Source organism: Columba livia, chromosome 21 (assembly GCF_036013475.1).
Source record: "Columba livia isolate bColLiv1 breed racing homer chromosome 21, bColLiv1.pat.W.v2, whole genome shotgun sequence".
NCBI lineage: Eukaryota > Metazoa > Chordata > Aves > Columbiformes > Columbidae > Columba > Columba livia.
In genome coordinates, this window is record NC_088622.1 from 6,480,150 (window position 1) to 6,496,112 (window position 15,963).

At 54.5% G+C, this 15,963-nt stretch overlaps 1 protein-coding gene across 1 annotated transcript; it reads left to right on the forward strand.

The window, feature by feature from the left end:
- The first annotated feature begins 30 nt into the window (after positions 1 to 30).
- On the forward strand, positions 31 to 15,319 carry PPIH (peptidylprolyl isomerase H). Its single transcript, XM_065038172.1, has 10 exons — positions 31 to 162; positions 1,087 to 1,151; positions 2,239 to 2,262; positions 2,745 to 2,789; positions 3,193 to 3,235; positions 5,400 to 5,492; positions 7,668 to 7,755; positions 9,222 to 9,262; positions 10,808 to 10,896; positions 15,179 to 15,319. The coding sequence occupies exons 1-9, from the start codon at positions 97 to 99 to the stop codon at positions 10,874 to 10,876; spliced, it is 534 nt and encodes a 177-aa protein (XP_064894244.1). The 5' UTR covers positions 31 to 96; the 3' UTR covers positions 10,877 to 10,896; positions 15,179 to 15,319.
- The last annotated feature ends 644 nt before the right edge of the window (positions 15,320 to 15,963 follow it).

Here is a 15,963-nt window from a genome sequence, read left to right on the forward strand (position 1 = left end):
CGCGCCGCGGCCGCTCAGCCCCGCCCCGCCCCGCCGCCATTACCGGCGCCTCTTCCGCTTCCCCCGCAGCTTCTGCTTCCGGGCGCTGTGGCCGCCATGTCGGCGCTGGCGCTGAACCCCAACAACCCGGTGGTGTTTTTCGATGTCACCATCGGAGGGCAGGTGCGGGACGGGACGGGCCCGGCCGGGGCGGGGGGAGCACGGAACGGGGGTGTGCGGTGAAGTGGGGGCACTGAAGGGTTTAGGGGTTCGTGGTGGGGACGCAGCTGGAGGCAGCTGGAGCGGCGCGGGGAGAGCTTGAGGGGAGCAGTGGGGCGGGATTTGGGGGTGCAGCAGGGGGATTGGGGGGCTGAGGGGGAGGGGTGTGGGGAGCACGGGGGGGATTTGGGGGAGCAGTAGAGGGGTTATGGGGGAGCAGTGGGGTTAGCTTAGGGGGAGCAGTGGGGGGATGAGGGCAGCAGGGAGGGGGTTTAGGGGGGAAGTGGGGTTGGATTTGGGGGGGGCAGTGGAGTTAGATTTGGGGGTAGCGGTGGGGTTGGGTTTGGGGGAGCAGCACGGGGGGTTTTGGGGAGCAGCGGTGGGGTTTTGGGGAGCAGCGGGGGGCTTTGGGGGAGCAGCAGGGGGGGTTTGGGGAGCAGCAGGGGGGGTATTGGGGTGCAGCGGGGGGGTTTTGGGGAGCAGCGGGGGAGTTTGGGGAGCAGCGGGGGGGTTTGGGGGAGCAGCGGGGGGGTTTGGGGAGCAGCAGGGGGGGTTTTGGGGAGCAGCGGGGGGGTTTTGGGGAGCAGCGGGGGGGTTTGGGGGAGCAGCGGGGGGGTTTGGGGGAGCAGCGGGGGGTTTTGGGGAGCAGCAGGGGGGGGTTTGGGGAGCAGCAGGGGGGGGTTTGGGGAGCAGCGGGGGGGGTTTGGGGAGCAGCAGGGCGGCTCGGGGCGCTGTGGCGCCCAGGGGCTGTGGGGCAGGGCTGGCAGTGGTGCTGTGGGGGGTTGCAGGGCTGGGGGTGCAGTGGGGGCTCTGGGGGCTCCCTGCGTGCGGGGGGGCTGGGCTGGGGGAGTGGGGCCCAGGGAGCTGATCTGGCCGCCGTGTCCCCAGGAGGTCGGCCGCATGAAGATCGAGCTGTTCGCTGACGTCGTTCCCAAAACCGCAGAGAACTTCAGGTGAGCAGCAGGCGCCGCTCCCCAGCGCAGCTCCCGGCCGGGCTGCGGGTGCGGGAACATCTGCTGACAGAGCCGCTCCCTGCTCCCCAGAACCAGCACCCGCTCTGCTCCTCTCCCCGTGCCCGGGGAGACGTGACCGAGCAGCACCCGGATCCGTCAGGGGATCCCGTCTGGCTGGAAGGTGACGACTCCAGCCCCTCTGCTCCCTGTGCGGAGCTGCTGGTGTGCTCGGTGCATTTGTAAAACCCAGAACCTTAATGTCGTGTGAGAGTTCTGAGCCGCTGCCTGAAGGCGCCTCACACCAAGAGAGACCTTGAGGTGCTGGAGCAAGTGGAGAGGAGGGAACGGAGCTGGTGAGGGGCTGGAGCACAAGTGTGATGGAGCGGCTGAGGGACCCGGGGGTTCAGCTGGAGAACAGGAGCTGAGGGGAGACCTTCTGATCTCTGAACTGCCTGAAAGGAGCTTGGAGCCAGGGGGGTCGGGCTCTGCTCCCCAGGAACAAGCGCCAGGAGCAGAGGAAACGGCCTCAAGTTGCGCCAGGGGAGGTTGAGGTTGGATGTGGGGAACAATTTCTTCCCCAAAGGGCTGTGGGGCATTGGAACAGGCTGCCCAGGGCAGTGCTGGAGTCACCAGCCCTGGAGGGTTGGACAGACAGACATGAGGTTCTCAGGACATGGGGCAGGGACAGGGGTGGGTTGTGGTTGGACTTGATCATCTTGAGGGGCTTTTCCCACCCAAATGATTCTATTCTGTGATTCTAGGGATGTGCCACTGGGACATTCTGCCTCCGCAGGCAAAATGAATGTACCCATATATACCCTGTTTTCTGTGAAACACAAAGGCCAGCTCCACATTTGGTGTCTTACAACCTTGGTGTTAAATACTCAACCTCCTCAGCTGCAGAAAGTGCAGGGTTTGCTCTGCGATGGAACCGGGGAGGAGTTGGTGCCGGTTCCTGTTTCACTGGGGGTGTCTCGGGTGCAGTGAGGAGTGTCCCGCAGAGCAGTGGGTGCGTGTTCGCCAGACGCCATCCTCTGCGTCCCCGGCGTTCAGCCGAGGCTCACGCTCTGCTCTCTTTGTCTTGCAGGCAGTTCTGTACGGGTGAATTCAGGTGAGTGGGTTACGGAGCCCTTTGGAGCAGCCCCACTCCGGGAAATGCGGCGGGCGAGCAGGAATAAGGCTCACGTGGAAGATTTTCTTATACCAGTACAAAACAAAAGAGTTACAGCAATCTGCTCTGGTGAAACCGCGACGGGCTCAGTCGGTGATGGAGATGTCAGACTCTCCCTTTTGGGCATGACTTAGTTTGCCCTCAGGTTGCTCTAAATAGCCCCGTCTGCAAATCCCACGTGCTCGTGCTGCAGTTTGAGTGGGATCCCGTCAAGGTGATGGTGTGGATTGTGTAGGAAACCACAGGATTTTAAGTGCAGAGCCCACCTGAGGTTTCCCTTGGCCGAGAGCCTGGGGCCGCAGCGCTCGGCCGCGTGTCCGGGCGGCTGGTGACTCACAGGGCGACGCTTGGGGACCTGGGGAGGGTTTGGTGTTGGGATATCCCGTGAGCTGCAATGATTTTCCCTCTTTATTTCCTTGCAGGAAGGATGGTGTCCCCATAGGTTATAAAGGAAGCACTTTCCACAGGTAATTATAAATAATTATAAATAGCAGGCTGGGCTGGGTGTGGGTTTGAGTCCCGCCTGGGAGGCATTTGTGGCTCAGGGCTGGTGTTGTCTGTCTGTCGCTCTGGGGTTTGGGGACTGTCAGATGTTGACGTTGGGGTCATGGGGAGGGATCCGTGTTCCTCGTGTGCCAGGACACCGGTCATTTGTGGCATCTGTCACCTCATCGCTGCCTCTGGTCGAGCGGCGATGGCTCCCGGATTGCCCCGTAGCAGCACTAATTAACAATTGCCGTAGATTGGAGACTGCAGCATCCACAGACCCGGTAACTTGTGTTGCGCTGGGACAGAACTCCTTTTGACCACATTTTAAGCTTCTCGAGGCATTTTTCTATGGAGAACTAAGTTGTTGTTTTACTTCTTTAGGGTAATAAAGGATTTCATGATCCAAGGAGGTGACTTTGTAAACGTACGTACCTCTGCGTTCCTTTTGTGTTTTCCTACATGGTATAATGCAGTTTAGTCCACGCTGACGTGTGGGGTCTCGGTCTCTGGGTACCCAGAGGTTTCCTCGTAGCGTTGCTGCCATCTGACTGCAACAGAACATAGTGCACGTGGAAACAAATCTGGAGTCTCGGGTGAACGTTCCTTCTTCTTCCCAAAATCTTTGCTCTCTAAATATTTCCTTCCCAGAACATTTCCTCTCAAAAAAAAGAAACAAACTTGTGAAGATGATATTATTTTATCCTATTATCCTTGTCCTCTCCCCCCAAACAAGAAACCCTCTGAATTTCTACTTGCTTTGTGGAGAGAGACCCTAAGTACAGAACCAAGCGTCACATGCAAGAGAGAGTTTAAGTCCAAATTAACTTTTTGTTAGCGAATTTTCTTCACAAATAGAGAAGACTTTGTGGCCGCAGTGGTGGTCACGCTCTTGGGAAATGCTGAAAATGAAAAATTTAATGAAATATAACAAGGGCAAATGTAGAGTCTTGAATCTGGGCAGGAACAACCCCAGGTTCCAGTGTAAGTTGGTGAATGACCTATTAGAGAGCAGTGTAGGGGAAAGGGACCTGGGGGTCCTGGGGACAGCAGGGTGACCATGAGCCAGCACTGGGCCCTTGTGGCCAGGAAGCCAATGGTACCTGGGGTGGGTTAGAAGGGGGTGGTCAGTAGGTCAGAGAGGTTCTCCTGCCCCTCTGCTCTGCCCTGGGGAGACCACACCTGGAATATTGTGTCCAGTTGTGGCCCCTCAGTTCCAGCGGGACAGGGAACTGCTGGAGAGAGTCCAGCGCAGCCACCAAGATGCTGGAGGGAGTGGAGCATCTCCCGTGTGAGGAAAGGCTGAGGGAGCTGGGGCTCTGGAGCTGGACAAGAGGACACTGAGGTGGGACTCATTCCTGGGGATCAAGATGGAAAGGGGGAGTGTCAGGAGGATGGAGCCAGGCTCTTCTGGTGACAACCAGTGACAGGACAAGGGGCAGTGGGTACAAACTGGAACACAGGAGGTTCCGCTGAAAGATGAGAAGCAACTTGTTGGGGGTGAGGGTGGCAGAGCCTGGCCCAGGCTGCCCAGGGAGGTTGTGGAGTCTCCTTCTGTGCAGACATTCCAACCCGCCTGGACACCTTCCTGTGTAACCTCATCTGGGTGTTCCTGCTCCATGGGGGGATTGCACTGGATGAGCTTTCCAGGGCCCTCCCAACCCCTCACATTCTGGGATTCTGTGCTGGAGAACCACTGGGTCTCTTCACCGTCCTAGAACCCAGTGAAATTATTTCATTTCTGGAAGCGTTAGAAAATATTAGGGAGTGATAAAGCTTTTTTAATACCAAATTTATAAAACTTGGTCATGTGGAAGTCACTGAGAGAACTGGCCGCGCAACAAGGGGCTCGGCCACACCAGCTTTTTATGAAGTCGCTAATGTCACAGAATGTCACCTCAAGGCCTTTCTTGGTGTGAGGTGATCCCACCACCCCTCTGGCCACCATTTTGAGCCCTGAGGTGATCTCGGTGCCGCCATTTTGAGCCCTGAGGTGATCTCGGTGCCGCCATTTTGAGCCCTGAGGTGATCTCGGTGCCGCCATTTTGAGCCCTGAGGTGAGGGGCCCAGAACTGCCCCCAGGATTCGAGGTGTGTTTACTTGTTTCACCTCTTTTGTTGTGCCTGCTCTTGGAAGAGGAAAGTGATGACCGTGTCTTTGCCGAACAGAGACATCGCTTCTCTCTTTCCAATAAAGTCACAGAAAGTGAGGTGAAATAAATCAACATACCATCAGCCGACTTTTTCCGCACAACCGCTTCTGCTTTCCTCATCACACCGGCCCAAGCTTCTCCATCCCTTTCCTGTTCCCCGCGAAGTCCACATGGGTCCGTCCCAAACAATCCATGGTCTCCATCTCACCCTGGGAGGTTTGGGCTGAGTCCCGACCATCTCCGGGGGTTTGTGCCGACACCGACGGCAAACGATGCCGGTCGCCGTTCCTCTTCAGAAGTGAAACGCCGTGTTCACCACTGGTGTATATTAGGCGCAGTGCAGCTCCCATTTGGGGCTGAGTTTATCCCTGTCCTTTAGCGTGGGGATTTTGAATTGAGTTTTTGAATGGGCCGCGGCTGAGCGGCACCTCTCGCGCAGGGGGACGGCACCGGCGTCGCCAGCATCTACCGGGGACCCTTTGCGGATGAGAACTTCAAGCTGAAACACTCTGCTCCTGGGCTGCTCTCCATGGTGAGTGTTGAATAACGACATTAGGACGCTCAAAGCCCTCGGTTCTTTCTGCGTGCCCTTTTCCTAAGCGCATAAACTCTTTGCACCGTTGGATGTGAGGTGTCAAAGACCCGCTTTGTAACCACCGGTCAGAACGTTACTCCTGGGTTAATGAGTAACGCAAAGTCCTGACCCCGCAGCGCCTGTTCTTACCTGGTGCAGTTCTGGGTCAGGCGTTGCTTTCAGAGTAGTTTAACGTGTAAGGTTTTCATACAGCACCAAGCGGTGGCCGTTTTTTCTTCCCTGATCCTGTTATCAACCACTGACCTCAGCAAGGACGAAACAAAGAGATTTGGGAGTTTCAAAGCCACGGCGGCGTCCCCATGGTGTCTTTTGTAACACGTGCTTCCTGTTCAACGTCGTAGGAAAAACTGCAACGGTTGCGTGTTGCCCGACAGAACAATACGCTCAGTTTTGCAATGGAGAGCAAGTGGAGCCCGTGCTCCAGCGTTCAACCCCACAGCTGCTGCTTCTGCAGCTCTTGGAGCCGCCTGGCCCCTAAAACCGCTGCCTTTGGGTTTGTTATTCATCCACAAAACATGCCCCAAAATGAGGCACATCTTTATTAACCAAGATAGGCACCATTACAATCAACACATTTTTGCCAATGAGAAACAGGTTTATTTTTAGTGTAAACTCCATGTGTCAGGATTCCGTTAACTCTTGGAAAGCGTTTTCTGCCTGCGGGAGCGTTTTCCCTGCAGCAAGTTGTCGAGATGCTTGAAGAAGCGGCCGTCGCTCGGCAGGAGGTTGGGAGAACGCGGTGGGCGAGGCGAAACTTCGTCCAATTCGTTCAACGTTTGACGTGTCAGTTGTGCGACGTGCGGTCGGGCGCTTTCTGGTGACCGATGCCACCTGCGGTTTTTGGTGCATCTCCCCAATCTGCTCAGCGTACTTCTCAGATGTGACGGTTTCACCGGGATTCAGAAAGCTGGAGTGGATCAGACCGGCAGCAGAGCACCAAACAGCGACCGCGACCTTCTCCTGGTGCAGGTTTGGCTTTGGGAAGCGCTTTGGAGGCTCTTCCCAGCCCAACCGCCGAGCTGGTCGTCACCGCTTGTTGCATAACATCCACTTTTTGTCACACGTCGCAGTCCGACTGAGAAATGGTTTATTGTTGTTGTGTAGAAGAAGAGAAAACAATGCTTCAAAATGATGATCTTTTTGATTTTCGTCACCCGCTTATCAAGCTTTTTCACCTTTCCCCTTTGCTTCAAATGCCCAATGACCGCAGAGTGGTCGACGTTGAGCTCTGGTTGGCGTTGAGTTCTTCGGCGTCTCCTCGTGTGGTCGTAAGAGGGTCAGCTTGGGCGGTCGCTCTCAGCTGGTCATTGTCACCACCGCTCTGCTCCTCATCTTCAAGGCTCTCGTCTCCTTTGCCAAACTTCTGGAACCACCACTGCGTGTTAACGAACCACGTTCATTAGCAGCTCCTGGGCCGAATGCCTTGTTGATGTTGTGAGTTTTCTCCGCTAATTTACGGCCCATTTTGAACTCGAATAAGAAAATTGCTCAGATTTGCTTTTTGTCTAACGTCACTTCCATAGCCTGAAAGAAACAGAAGATAAACAGCAAGTAATAAATCAGAAGCAAAAAAACAACCACCATAGAGCAAGAAAAGCTCGTTAAAATGATGCATAACATAACCACATTTATTTATGAACGTATCCAGTATCAAATGGTGAATTTTGACAATGCAAATACCGCAGTTCCTTTTGCCCCAACGTAATCTGTGTGTTGGCTCTGGGGTCGTTCTGGTTGTCGTGGAACTGACATATTGAAGCGGGCTGAAGCGTCGCTGAGACGTTTTCGTAGCAGAGCGCGAATCTCTGGGCATTGCACTCGGATGTCAATTAAACTTTACACCCGAAGACGCTGCTCTGTGAGCCGGCGATCAGCTCCTTTCTCATCCCGGTCCTTGAAACACGTTTGGGGTTTATTCTGAGGAAACCTTCCAGCTTCTTTCTTTCTGCCAGGGTTCTCCCCTGCAGGTGTGTATCTTGTTTCCTTTGGTTTCTGTAGCAAAAAGCTACAATAAGTTGGTCTAGAGCAACAGCTCTTTCTTACTTGAGATGCATCTGCTTGGAGTTTTGGGAAGTCCTCATCTGTGCGCATTTTGCCGTTCTCCACCCCCAGGCGAACAGCGGTCCCAGCACCAACGGCTGCCAGTTCTTCATTACGTGCTCCAAGTGTGACTGGTTGGACGGAAAACACGTTGTGTTTGGTGAGTACCTGCGGCGCGGGGCTGGTGGAACAGCTCGGGCTCTCCCCGCTCCTATAAACAGCCGTGGGCGGCTGGTTCGTCCCCCCTCGCTGTGCCAGCGGCGGCGTCTGTGCAGCCAGAGACTCAGATCGTGGTTGAAACCACAGCAGCCCAGGCTGGTTGGGCTGCAGGGGCTCTGCAGATCCCCAGCCCAGCCCTGCCAGCGCAGGGTCACAGGCAGATCACACAGGTGGGTCCAGGGGGTGTGAATGTCTCAGAGCAGGAGACTCCACACCCGCTCTGGGCAGCCTGGGCCAGGCTCTGGCACCTCCCAGCAAACAAGTTTCTGCTCATGTCCAGATGGAGCCTCCTGTGTTTCAGTCTGTGCCCGTTGCCCCTCACCCTGGCGTTGGGCACCACTGAACAGAGTCTGGTCCATCCTCTGACACCCACCCTGAGATATTGATCCCATTGATCACATCCCTCTCAGCTTCTCTTCTCCAGCTCAACAGCCCCAGCTCTCTCAGTGTCTCCTCATCACAAAGATGCTCCAGAGCCCTCAGCATCTCTGTAGCTCTCGCTGGACTCTCTCCAGTAATTCCTTGTCCTTCTGAAACTGGGGAGCCCAGCACTGGCCCCAGCTGTGCAGATGGGGCCTCCCCAGGGCAGAGCAGAGGGGGAGGAACAACCTCCCTGACCTGCTGCCCACACTGTTCCTCACACACCCCAGGTCCCATTGGCCTCTTGGCCACACGGGCACATTGGTGACTCACGGTCACCCTGTTGTCCCCCAGAACTCCCAGCTCCTTCTCTGCAGAGCTGCTTTCAGCAGGTCCCCCAACCTGTGCTGGTGCCGGGGGTTGTTCCTGCCCTGGTGAAATGAAACGTTTTTTCCCTGGTCAGCTTTAATCCAGATCAATTCCTTGGTTGGTGTATTGTACATAAAACCTTGTGCCAGTGCACAAAGATGAGGGGACCCCTTTCTTCTCCATGCTCAGAGAGAATTGAGCTTTCAGCAGAGTTTTTAGATAATAATTCAATGAAACCACATGTGCTGGCTCTTCACATCTGCCACTTGCACTGGGGGATCTCAGGGGTGCAGCCGCTAAGCCCATGCCCTGCTTACTCCTTCCTCGATTCCCAAGTAACACCGATACCGTTCACGGCCTTTTTTGCATCGTTACGAAGGCTGCATGTTGGAGAGCTGGTTCACGCTGTGTTTTGGCACGGCTGGCAGCTCAGAACCTCCATTGTTCTGGTTGTGCCCTCCCTGGGATGGGCAAGTGTTCTTAACCTGTTCTGAACTGGGAAATGTTTTCAGGGGGATTGTTTGCTGTACCAGTTCATCACTCATCAGCCCCGGTGTGCCCTGTAGCCCTCGCTGCACAGGACTTTTCAGGGGGAACAAAACCACATGAACTTGTGATGTGCGAGGGGGTAATGGTGAAAACTGACCATACTGAAGCGGTTCCCTTTTCTCGTTCTAGGTAAAATTGTCGATGGGCTGTTGGTCATGAGAAAAATTGAGGTAAGTTGAATTCACTTATTTCTCTGCGAACATTCACGTTGGAAATTCGCATAGAGGATTAACGAGGGTTGTTCTATTCTCTTCCGCTGTCTGTTTGCCAGATAGCAGGGAATACCAGCGTTGATAAGTGGTATTATCGGTTGTCACCGCTATAAAATAGCAGGAAATCTTCGGAGGCACAGGCGGTCACGCAGACGGGTCTGGGAGCGCGGTGTCTCGTGGCGGCTGGTCGCTCTCTGAGCGGGGATTGTGTTCTCGTGGCTTTATTTGCGACGCTTTGCATTTGTTCAGGAAGCCGAACTGCAAAGCTGTTCCATCAGCAGCTCGGACGGGCTGAGCGGTCACGTTGTGCCGTCGCCTGGGGTTACTCGGTGGATGCTACATCATCAGTTCTGCTGATCCGTGATCAGCGTGTTCAATTAGAAAAATTAAATCTTCTCCGGGCTTCCAGGAGCTGCAGATGAATATGCTCACTGAGGGGCAAAATCAGGGAAATAAGTGGTAGATTTATGATAGATTCATGAAAGAAGGAGAGCTTCAGGGTGGTGCTGTGACCATCTCATACGTGGATTCCTCTTCTGTACCAACCCACGTTCGCTTTTCTTGTTACAGCTGTAATTAGTAACTTCAAAGATTGAAGCCAGAGCAGCCTCTAGCAACGCGGTGCCAGCCGCGTCTTGTGAGGAGCTCTCCCGTTTTGGCTTCGTCCCTTCCCTCCCGCTCAAGGGGTCGGGCTCTGCTCCGTGTCCCAAACCTCTGCGCACACAGGTGTCACCGGCTCGTGGCCGGGCCTGTTGCCAAAACACGAGGGTGCATCTGTGTCACCCAGAGCTGTGTCCAGATTTCCCTGTTCCTTGTGTCACACAGACACTTCTGACTCGCTCCTCAAGTACTGTCACAGAATCAAAGAGTCACAGAATGGACTGGGTTGGAAAAGACCTCAGAGATCATCCAGTCCAACCCTTGGTCCAACTCCAGTCCATTCACTAGATCACGGCACTAAGTGCCATGGCCAATCTCAGTTTAAACACCTCCAGGGCCGGTGAGTCCAGCACCTCCCTGGGCAGCCATTCCAATGCCTGACCACTCTCTCTGCAGAGAATTGCTTTCTCATCTCCAGCCTCAATTTCCCCTGGCAGAGTTGAAGCCCATGGCCTCTTGTCCTATTGCTGATGCCTGGGAGAAGAGCCCAATCCCCACCTGGCTAGAACTGCCCTTCAGGTAGTTCTAGAGAGTGCTGAGCTCAGCTCTAAGCCCCCTCTTCTCCAGACTGAACAAGCCCAGCTCCCTCAGCCTCTCCCCATAGGGCTTGTGCTCAAGTCCCTTCCCCAGTCTTGTTGCTCTTCTCTGGACCCGCTCCAGCACTTCAATCTCTTTCCTGAGCTGAGGGGCCCAGAACTGAACACAACACTCCAGGTGTGGCCTCCCCAATGCAGAGCACAGGGTTAATTCAGTCTGTACAGAGTACAGATCACTTCTCTTGTCACTCACTGAATTCACTGTATTTTTAATTAGGTTTAACATTATATATTTGTTTGCCCCCAGAATGTACCTACGGGTCCGAATAACAAACCCAAGCTGCCCGTTGTCATCTCGCAGTGCGGGGAAATGTAAAGCGGTGGAACAGAAATGCGGTAAGTCCCTGTCGCGGTTTGACCCCAGCTGGCAAAGCAGCCGCGACAGCTCGCTCAGCCCCTTCCCCACCCTCAATGGGGGAGAGAATCAAAAGGGAAGGGAGAAACTTGCATTGAGATGGACACAGTTTAATAAAATAACAAAATACTAATACACTACTAGTAAATATATATAATATATATGTAATAGAAATGAAAGATACTCAAGGCAATTCCTCATGAACTCTGTCCACAACAAGCAGCCGGTCCCAGCGAGCAGCACTCGGTCAACAGTTAAAAAAGGAGGAAAAAGGCAGAAAAGCCCAGAGGCCTCTGCAAAATGGCAAAAGTCCGGGCTAAACGTCCTGACCGAAACTTCCCCGCTGTCCCCAGAGGGAGAAGAAGCAGAGAGAGCGGTAGAGCCAGAGCCGGAAGTTCCCAGCTCTCCTTAGATAATTAGCATGATGCTAATGGGGTGGAATACTCTTCTTGGTCAGTCTGGCTGTGAGTCCAGCTCTGCCCCATCTCTGCCTCACACCTGCGGGCAGAGCTCCCAGTGTCCTTGGCTTTCAGACCAGAGCAATTCAAAACATTAACTCTGTGCTGGGCTGTTACCTGCTGTTCTCAAACTAAGTCCAGATAATGGGTGTGCTAGCTAGGAAAAAGAAAGGCTTCTAACTGCATGAAGAAAATTAACCCATTTTCAGTAAAACCAGCAAAGTCCCCATCTTCCTGGGCACCCACAGAATCCCAGAGTGTCAGGGGTTGAAGGGCCCTGGAAAGCTCATGCAGTGCAATCCCCCCATGGAGCAGGAACACCCAGATGAGGTTACACAGGAAGGTGTCCAGGCGGGTTGGAATGTCTGCACAGAAGGAGACTCCACAACCCCCTGGGCAGCCTGGGCCAGGCTCTGCCACCCTCACCCCAAACAAGTTTCTTCTCAAATTTAAGTGGAACCTCCTGTGTTCCAGTTTGAACCCATTACCCCTTGTCCTGTCACTGGTTGTCACCAGAAGAGCCTGGCTCCATCCTCCTGACACTCCCCCTTTCCATCTTGATCCCCAGGAATGAGTCCCCCCTCAGTGTCCTCTTGTCCAGCTCCAGAGCCCCAGCTCCCTCAGCCTTTCCTCACACGGGAGATGCTCCACTCCCTGCAGCATCTTGGTGGCTGCGCTGGACTCTCTCTTGCTCAGTTCTTAAAATCATGCCAAAATCGAATCGGGTGCCAACGCAAGTGCTGTGGTTGGTCCGCAGCCCTTTCTCCAGAGATGGAGTTGAGGGTCCCCACGGCCAACTCTGCCTATCAACATTTACGCTGTTCTTCTGCTACACAAACGAAAACCGAGGCAAGCCCAAGTATTTCACAGTATCACAGTATGTTTGGGATTGGAAGGGCCCTGGAAAGCTCATCCAGTGCAATCCCCCCATGGAGCAGGAACACCCAGATGAGGTTACACAGGAAGGTGTCCAGGCGGGTTGGAATGTCTGCACAGAAGGAGACTCCACAACCCCCTGGGCAGCCTGGGCCAGGCTCTGCCACCCTCACCAGGAACAAGTTTCTTCTCAAATTTAAGTGGAACCTCTTGTGTTCCAGCTTGATCCCATTACCCCTTGTCCTATCATTGTTTGCCACCGAGAAAAGCCTGGCTCCATCCTCATGGCACTCACCCTTTATATATCTATAAACATTAATGAGGTCCCCCCTCAGTCTCCTCTTGTCCAGCTCCAGAGCCCCAGCTCCCTCAGCCTTTCCTCACACGGGAGATGCTCCACTCCCTCCAGCATCTTGGTGGCTGCGCTGGACTCTCTGCAGCAGTTCCCTGTCCTGCTGGAACTGAGGGGCCACAGCTGGACACAATATTCCAGGTGTGGTCTCCCCAGGGCAGAGCAGAGGGGCAGGAGAACCTCTCTGACCTACTGACCACCCCCTTCTAACCCACCCCAGGTACCATTGGCTTCCTGGCCACAAGGGCCCAGTGCTGGCTCGTGGTCATCCTGCTGTCCACCAGAGCAATTGAGCTCGGGGCTGCTCTGCTCTGTGCTTTTCCTTGACTTATTTTCGCATTTAAGCCTGCAAAGAGCTGACTCGGCTCCATGAAACACCAGAAAATGCTTCTCTAACAGCGTTAGGCTTTGCCAGCTCAACTCCCTGCGCTGGCTTCCCCTGAGCTACCCCGGCATCTGCGGCAGCGCCCGAGGGACCTGGTCGTGCAGCTGCCGTCAGGGGGATGATGGAGCTGTGGGAGCTGAGCCTTGGGTGGGCTTAGGCTGCTGTGAACCCTCTGGTTGCTCAGAGAGCAGAACATCCTTGAGGAGGGGAGGGAAGAAGGATTTGAGCCACCTTGCTCAGTACAGCTATGGAGGGCCAAGAAATTATCACGTTACATAGTCCTAACTTGTAAAAATCCCACTGTCCTCACCCAAAGGGAGATGTTTCCAGCTGTTACTAGTATTGAGGTTTCACTTGGGTTAAACCGGTGGGCTCAAGACAGAGCTTAGGCTCATGCACAGTGTTCTGTTTCCATTTTTCCACCCACTTCACCATAAAAAACACAAGCATTTAAACAAATCTGTCTAGATTTCAATGTGTCAGGCTGCAGCTTGTCAGAAATCTGCTGTATTAGCCTTTTGGTTGCTGATTTTTCAGATTTCAGCGGGCGGGCACTGACAAAAGCAAATCCCCCCCATTTTTGACCATCCATCAAATGATTCCCAAAGACATCTGCAGTTGCCCATGAGGACACGTCCGCTTCCCTAACAAAGTCTTTGAGATCCGCAGCACTCCAGCCCCTGCGAGCTCCTGTTTGATGAAGCGACAACGTGGAATGTGATCGTTATTTCCTTTCCCCAGTACTTCTGGTGGCATTTAGAGGCTTTTGAAGACGGGGACAATCCTGTGACCAGACTCCTGCGGCCGTGCAGAGCCGTGCTGGCGGGTCGGGTCCCCTTTAGGGTTGTCCTCAGGCCCAGACTTGTTGATCATGTTTATTTGGAGCACACGAGCTCTGGCATCAGAGTGGAAACGGGTGGCTTCTCATTTCTGGTGCTGCTTTGCTTGATTTCCCAGCCAGCTCTGAGGAACCACCTTCCTGCACCACCTGTGGACAAAAGCGGGTTTGTCTTACCCGACTTCAGGCAGCTAAATCAGTTACTTGTGGAGATCCTTCAAAATCAGGCAGGAGAAGCAGGTGCTGTGGGTTTTAAATTCAGAGGTAGATACAGATGTGTGGAGAGCCGGGGGGATCCCGAGTTCTGTAGCTCAGGGCTGACGTGAGACAGCGAGTGCAGCGAAGAGAACGCACTGCAAACCGCTGTAGGGGCAGCTGGAGTCACTGCCCAGCCTGGGGATGACTTGGGAATGGCTGCTGAGCATATCATAGAATCATTGGGGTGGGAAAAGCCCCTCAATGTCATCAAGTGCAACCATAACCCCTCCTGTCCCTGCCCCATGTCCTGAGAACCTCATGTCCGTCTGTCCAGCCCTCCAGGGATGGTGACTCCAGCACTGCCCTGGGCAGCCTGTTCCAATGCCCCACAGCCCTTTGGGCAAGAAATTGTTCCCACATCCAACCTCAACCTCCCCTGGCGCAACTTGAGGCCGTTTCCTCTGCTCCTGGCGCTTGTTCCTGGGGAGCAGAGCGCGACCCCCCTGGCTCCAAGCTCCTTTCAGGCAGTTCAGAGATCAGAAGGTCTCCCCTCAGCTCCTGTTCTCCAGCTGAACCCCCAGGTCCCTCAGCCGCTCCATCACACTTGTGCTCCAGCCCCTCACCAGCTCCGTTCCCTTCTCTCCCCTCGTTCCAGCACCTCAAGGCCTTTCTTGGTGTGAGGGGCCCAAAACCGCCCCCAGGTTTCGAGGTTTGGCCTCACTGTGCCCAGCACAGTGACGGTCGCTGCCCTGGGCCTGCTGGCCACACCAGTGCTGGTACCAGCCAGGACGCTGGTGGCCTCTTGGCCACCTGGGCACACACTGACTCACGTTCAGCCGCTGTCACCAACACCCCCAGGTCCTTTTCCAGCCGCTCCTCCCTGAACCTGCAGCGTTCATGGGGTTGTTGTGACCCATGTGCAGGACCCGTCACTTGGCCTTGTTGGACCTCAGACAAGCGGCCTCAGCCCATCACTCCAGCTGGTCCAGATCCCTCTGCAGAACCTCCTGCCCTGCAGATCAACACTCCCACCCAGCTTGGTGCCAGCTGTGAAAGTACTGGCGGTGCCCTCGATCCCTTCATCCAGATCATTGATCATTGGCTTAAACAGAACTGGCCCTGGTGTTTGAACTGACTTGTTTCTTCTCCGTTCCAGGGCTCCTGCTGTTCCAGCCCCAGCCCCCACAGCCCTGTCTGCAGATCCACGCTCTCGACGTTCTCCTGACGGTATTTAATAATCAGCCTCTCTATATATTTTTTTTAACCTTTTGGTATGTAAATAAAGAATTTTGCTAAATAGGTGTGCGGTGCACATCAGTCCACCTGCCGGACGGGGGATTTTTTGGGCGAGAAAGGCTGCGGCATCTCCAGCACCGTGCGTTATTCGCTGTGTGGCGTCGCGGGACGTCGCTGTTGGGCATCGACAGGATGGGGAATAAGCGGCGAGAGGCGCGTGGTGATCCCGAGCTGCACCGGCTCCGCTCCTGGGGGTAGTTACGGCTGCGGCAGAGGGGCTTGGGCACCCAGAACCTTTCTGCCCGCAGCATTATTGAAACACAATAGATTTCATCAGTGTCGTCGTGCTGAGCACTGATGTGGGTTCTGTTGTAAACGAGAGTTTGTAAAACACCTCGTGAATAGCACAGAATCATTTTGGTTGGAAAAGGCCTTTAAGATTGAGTCCAACCATTGACAGTCTTCATGTCCAGCTGCTGGAAGGATGACGCCTGAGCTCAACAGAACATGGAACAGCTTCTCCTTGGTGCCATCTCAAGGCATATCAAGGATAAGAGGGTTATTAGGGGCAGTCAGCATGGCTTTACCAAGGGTAGGTCATGCTTGACCAACCTCATAGCCTTTTATGAGAAGGTAACAAGGTGGATGGATGATGGCAGAGCGGTGGATGTGGTCTACCCTGACTTCAGTAAAGCCTTTGACACA

What these genes read in the sequence shown, in the direction of transcription:
- PPIH (XM_065038172.1), top strand. Translation starts at nt 97, where the DNA reads ATGTCGGCGCTGGCGCTGAACCCCAACAACCCGGTGGTGTTTTTCGAT. An exon ending in ATGTCACCATCGGAGGGCAG is followed by an intron (nt 163 to 1,086) that starts GTGCGGGACGGG and finishes CCGTGTCCCCAG; the next exon opens with GAGGTCGGCCGCATGAAGAT. An exon ending in AAAACCGCAGAGAACTTCAG is followed by an intron (nt 1,152 to 2,238) that starts GTGAGCAGCAGG and finishes TTTGTCTTGCAG; the next exon opens with GCAGTTCTGTACGGGTGAAT.